This window comes from Haliaeetus leucocephalus, unplaced genomic scaffold (genome assembly GCF_000737465.1).
Source record: "Haliaeetus leucocephalus isolate CR32 unplaced genomic scaffold, Haliaeetus_leucocephalus-4.0 Scaffold526, whole genome shotgun sequence".
Classification (NCBI taxonomy): Eukaryota; Metazoa; Chordata; class Aves; order Accipitriformes; family Accipitridae; genus Haliaeetus; species Haliaeetus leucocephalus.
In genome coordinates, this window is record NW_010972962.1 from 5325161 (window position 1) to 5331160 (window position 6000).

Consider the following 6000-nt stretch of genomic DNA (forward strand, 5'->3'; position numbering starts at 1 on the left):
GTGGTTTAGCTGTTCATTCTCTCATCAACAAGAATTCTCTTCTTAACGGTGATTTATAAGCAAGGCTCAAATGTCCCATGTTCTTCTAAGATATTTTTATGAAGATGAAGTTATCTGCTATTTAAAACCTAGAAGATCTTTGGTTATCTTTCAGTTGTCTTCTATTACCTTCCTCTAGACTTTGTGCTGAATTTGTACTTTGTTCACTCCAGTTTTCTTTGCTATTCATTTTGAAGATTCTATACCAGGTACCAAGGTAAGAGAATAAACTTCCAATTTAAAAAGGGTTAGTGGTCATGACTACAATTTATTTATACTCCTTAAAACCATTGTAAATATCAAAAAGCTATAAATCTCACATCTAAAACAGTTGAGTTAGTTCGCTTTTTATAGCAGTTATACAATGCAAAAAATTACATTTTAATTTGGTTAATTGAGGGGTAAATTAGGAAGGTCATTTATGAAATATGTTGCTTTTTTAGGTGCTGTTTCACTAACTTCATACTCCATATCTGGATTATATACATCTCTGATATATAAGAACATGACCACTCCTGTCTACACCACTTTGAAAGGGGTAATTGTATTAACGCTTAAAGGAAATATTTAAATACCATTAGGCTTCACATTCAGGAACTTGCTGTTTCACATTTGATGCTACCATGCCAAATATGTCATAAGATGATGTTTAGAGATCACAGAACCCCAGAAGTAATGGAAATGTCAAATAGCTGGAAAAAAAAATTACTGCTGCTTATAAAATGTTACTAGCCCAGGTCAGTTCTTCTTAGGTTCCTTGCTGATTTTTTTCCAAAGGCTTGTTAATTATTAAACAGAGAAACATGGTGTTCAATGCCATAATTAAAAGTGTGTCTATGTGCAGAAATGTCTTTGTGTCAGTGCCAAAGTTGTTTATAGTCAGATAGCCAGCAGTAACTAATCACAGCATTGTTTGTCTTCTGGCAGCCTTTTGTGATTTGGAAAGACCCACCCCTTGAGCTACCTCAGGTTTCTGTTTTAAAGTGTGGGGGTGGCTGAGTACACAGAGGGCAGAGGGAATTCAATTTTCTGTTAATATTTGTGTGCCAAAACTCACAACCCAAGTAAGAACAGCTTTGAATGTTATGAAGCCAGCAGAGCTCTGTCACACTATGAAGGAAATGACTGATACCCTTTCTGCAAGGTATCAAAGAATGTTGTGTTAATTTCTGCAGAAAGCAACTCAAATAAGCAACAGCCCATTTATAGATGAGTCGTCAGGATCTGAGGAAGAAGACAGCTCTCGGTCCAGCTCAAGGACTTCTGAGTCTGATTCTCGAAGTAGAAGTGGTCCGGGTAGTCCTCGGGCTATGAAACGAGGTAGGCAAAAACGAGTAACTTCTGGGAAGCTGGGAAGACTAGATAGTTTACATGATCTTCTTAGAAATAGATTTCTTCCTTAAATAGCATGGACATCTTAAATCTAGGCTTTTACCTCAGCTATCAAAGCCTAGATCAAGCAGGAGAAAGGACTGTTATACATGGCTTTCTTTTTATTGCTGTTATTAGAGATGTGTTTTTAAGGCATTAATCTAGTAGCTTGCTGTTGTCGTGAGGGAAAAGTGACTTCTACATTTAAAACAAGAAGCTCAATTCTATCTATACTCTCATGCCAAGGACTTCCTATGACCTTTAACTGTAGGTAGGTAAAGATGACGTAGAAAAGAGTAATTGCCATCATAAAAAAAACCTATATATATCCAAGTTTATAAAACAAAGTAACAGTTTCATGTGATCAGAAAGCAGGCGGCAAAGTTCCCTCAACAGAGTATTTGGTTCTGTCAACTCAAGGACTTCTTTCATTTTACAGCGATTGTCTCAAGGTCCTGTGCAAAGATTTAGTTAAAACACTTGAATCCAGTAATGTTCTGTCTTTGTGGAGGACAAAATCTCACAGCTCTAGGTAATTGTGTGGTTTCCATCTGCAGAATGAAAATAATACACTTCATAACATTGAAAGATATAATGCTTCCTCATGGGGTGACAGTATCAATGTTATATCCCTGCGATTTCTTCGCTGGGTAAACCAAGGGAGACTAAAATCTAAGATCCCAGTGAGGCCAAGTGTTAAGATCCTTCATTATGCATTGCTTTAGAAATGCAAAATAACATTATTTGGTAGTCTCTGTTACACATGTTAAAATCCCAGTTAGCAGGAGCTCTGCTCAGTCACGCTTGAGCAGGTAGATATAGCCACTAGGAGTTTTCCAGTGCCAGCCATACCTGGCCTGGAGTCCTGTTTCCAGTGGTGCAGTTATGGTTTTGCTACATTAGTGTGAAAAGGACCCATAGTTCCTGCTTCCCAGCAGCTCCCTCTTGCTGAGCAAAAACCAGTGCTGTGGCTGCAGAGGCATCTCATGTTACATGCCTGCACAACAGGAAAGGTAAATTAGCTAATTTAATACCTGGTTTCACCTACAATTTATATCTGTGTCTGTAAAATGGAACCATTCCTTTTGTTCATGCTTTCTTCTCATAAAATAGTCCTTGCATTGTTTCATGCATGGAAGCCTTTCTTAACCACAAAACACAAATGTACATATCTTTGTTGAGAACACACTGTTTAAAAATCTAGGCAGTCACAAATTTCACTAGGTGCATAATTAGTTTGCTGCATATTTGTTATTAAAGATCCTACATGAGAAGAGGAGAACCCACTCTGAAAGCCGAGGTGGCTTACCAAAGCAATAAATGAGAAAAGTTGGGTTTTTTAAATATAATTTGCAAATTAGTTTGGAAATGACTGAAACAAAGGAAACAAAGCATCTTCACCTCAATCTTGGAGAGTAACCTTTCGGTGTAGAACACTAGTCCTTACAAAAGTACATGTTCGCATGTTTGAAAATAATTATTTCTATGATGAATAAGGAGTAGTTTGAATTTTTATTGCTGATTCACTAGAATTGAAAACAGGGTGCATTTTTTTCAGGATTAAAGCTAATAAACTCTAAAAAAAATCCTGAAATCTGAAATTCAGATTTTTAGAAAACATCAGTATAAAAATTCATACTAATTGCAAAATAAAGACAGTCACCTACAGCTTCAGCATATAGCAGATCTTTAGCACAGCTTCTTTATACACAAGCAGTGGCATGAGAAATTCAGATACTAGACTGAATGATAGAAGGGGGAAGGGGAAAGTTGCTTAGTTGAATTAAAGATCCTGTATTCGTTTTCTAGAGTGAGTATGATGCACAGCACTAACCCCCTCCTTAAAAAAGCTGTAGTAAGTTGATAATATATAGAAGACATTTATTTGGTGTTTCATTTGAAGTGACTTAAACTCTGTTTAATTATGAAGAAAATGGGATTAGGGTATTAGCACTGTGCTAATAGTTTGATATGCTCATATTTAAAAAAATGCTTGGTTCCTGATGGATTTATGCTGATATTTGTGTTTGCCTGCAGATCCTACTCAGATACTCTTTCTGCATGGATATTCTGATCTAATTTGTTTCTAATAAAAAAAAGTAAAGAAACATCTTTCTTAACGCAGGTGTGTCTCTGTCTTCTGTGACCTCAGAAAGTGACTATGCTATTCCTCCAGATGCATATTCAGTAGATACAGACTATTCAGAGCCAGAGCAGAAACTTCCTAAGACGTCTTCCTCATCTAGTGATAATGGAAAAAATGTGAGTACTGAAGTTCTGTGAAGAAGTGTACCTTTATGTTCAAAGGCTGCCACCAAATCCCTATATTCAGTCTTGCTGACTCACAGACTGCCTTATGAGTACAAATAGCAAAATATACCAACAATAAGTTAGCCATATAAGGCTATAATGATTGATGGAAAGTGGAGGATAATTCCAAGCTTTCTGTGTAATGAGCGGAAACAGGTAGACAACTCCAGAACACAATTCAAAGCACTTAAGATTTTCCTTTCTTGGAAGAAGATCTGGTATCAGATTGCATATGAAATACTAAAATCAGCTTAAAATTATTATTTGAATATTCAGGGAAATAGAACAGCATTCCAGTGAAGGAGTTGGAGGCATCAGTAGAAATCTATGTGCAGTAATACGTTTCTATAGTTTCCTCATACAGGGAAAACTTTACGCATCAGAGAAATCATAAGTAGAGCAACATGCAAGGACAGGTCAAAGAAACCAAACCATTGTGGGGTATTTTTCCGTCTCTGGGAATTTTTTAATGGCCTGTGTTAGTAGTTAGTGTCTTAACATACAAGTGGATTGACTGCCTAGTGATGAAGATAGATGGTGATTTTAAGCTTTCTTCACAGAGCAAAACTGTGAACTCTGTTCCACAGTTGTACACGCTAAAAGTATGTATTGTGCAGAGCTCTGAATTAGAGTGCTCTATATCTGGTCTGTAGGTTAGGCCCTGAAGTTGGGAAAAAAATACATTTACATTGTATTCATTTTGTTCCTTGTTTAATATAAATAATTAGAAAGTACAATCAGGAATCATCATATTTTTCATTTTTTTATATAGTTCTGGGCAAATCACTTACTCCCCTCCATGTACTATAACTGTAAGTAGGGATATTAATTAGTTATCCCACATTCATGGCGTTTGTCTTAATGATGCTTGTAAAAACTTTGTCGTTGGACTAGAAGTCTCATCAAATACTGTAATTATTATTTAGCATGCTTTTAAGTCGTTAAAATATCTCTGTGTGTATTTATACATATCTCTGAGGGGTATATGTATATATGTGTACCTAACTACTTTTCATCTAACTTCTAAATAATCAGGAACCTTTGGAAAAATCTGGATATCTGTTAAAAATGGGTGGTAAAGTAAAGACCTGGAAACGACGGTGGTTTGTGCTTAAAGGAGGTGAATTACTATACTACAAATCTCCCGTAAGTACATGTAGCTTATCTGCTACTTAATATTAGATTGTTTTCACTGAGAATCTAGGGGTGCTAGAAGGAAAAGAAATGTATTCCTGGTTTCTGAGATGTTAGAGAGTGATTCAGGACTCAGTTCCTCAAGAGGTGTACAAGGTACTCAATGTCTAACTAGGAACTATTTATCAAGATTAATGTTTAAATGAATTCTATAACTATTTATTTCTATTTGTTGGTAGATTTAAAATATTATTTTTCCATTCTTTCCATACAGAGTGATGTCATTCGAAAACCTCAAGGTCAAATTGAGTTAAATGCATCTAGCCACATTGAAAGGGGTGATGGAAAACAAACAATTCAGGTGCCTGCTTTTCTCATCTGTGTTTCAGCGGGTATCTATTCCCTCCATCCCCAAAACCAACCCCTTGTCCCAGTCCCTATTGCACTGGAAGTCCAAGCTTGGACTTGGAATTAATCAGTGCCCTTTGTTTGAAACCAAAAAATCATTTCAGTTACAGAAACTATAAAAAGGCCTACATGTAGTCTTGTTTGTATTGCTACAAAGGTCAAGTCATCACATTTGAGATACAAAGAGTGGTCTTGGGGCCAGCCATTAGGGTTGAGAGAAGTTGTTTGTCTGAAAGGAGATAAATTGAGTTTTCTCAACTCTGCTGTCCTGGAACTTTTCAGATAAAGCCCTAGAAAGGGTCTGTCTGCTCTGCCTGGCCACAGAATGTTTTGTTAATGAAAAGTACTTAGGGGAAAATAATGCCCCCAAGGTTGTGAAACTACATTGGGTAGTATATGTTACAGTATATGTGGAGACCGGTGAGGAGTGGCATTCCTCAGGGGTCGGTATTGGGACCAGTGCTTTTTAAAATCTTTGTCGGCAACATGGACAGTGGGATCAAGTGCACCCTCAGCAGGTTTGCTGACAACACCAAGCTGCATGGTGCGGTCAACATGCTGGAGGGAAGGGATGTCGTCCAGAGGGACCTTGACAGGCTTGAGAGGTGGGCCCGTGCAAACCTCATGAAGTTCAACAAGGCCAAGTGCAAGATCCTGCACATGGGTCGGGGCAATCCCAAGCACAAATACGGGCTGGGCGATGAGTGGGTTGAGAGCAGCCCTGAGGAGAAGGACTTG

General features: G+C 37.5%; 1 protein-coding gene across 1 annotated transcript in view; it reads left to right on the forward strand.

The window, feature by feature from the left end:
- PLEKHH2 (pleckstrin homology domain containing, family H (with MyTH4 domain) member 2) overlaps positions 1-6000 on the forward strand; it is a 55947-nt gene that overhangs the window by 24752 nt on the left and 25195 nt on the right. The window contains exons 9-13 of the mRNA XM_010576465.1: positions 483-577; positions 1215-1359; positions 3536-3672; positions 4756-4866; positions 5129-5215. Coding sequence (XP_010574767.1) covers positions 483-577; positions 1215-1359; positions 3536-3672; positions 4756-4866; positions 5129-5215 — 575 coding nt within the window. The remainder of the gene's footprint in view (positions 1-482; positions 578-1214; positions 1360-3535; positions 3673-4755; positions 4867-5128; positions 5216-6000) is intronic.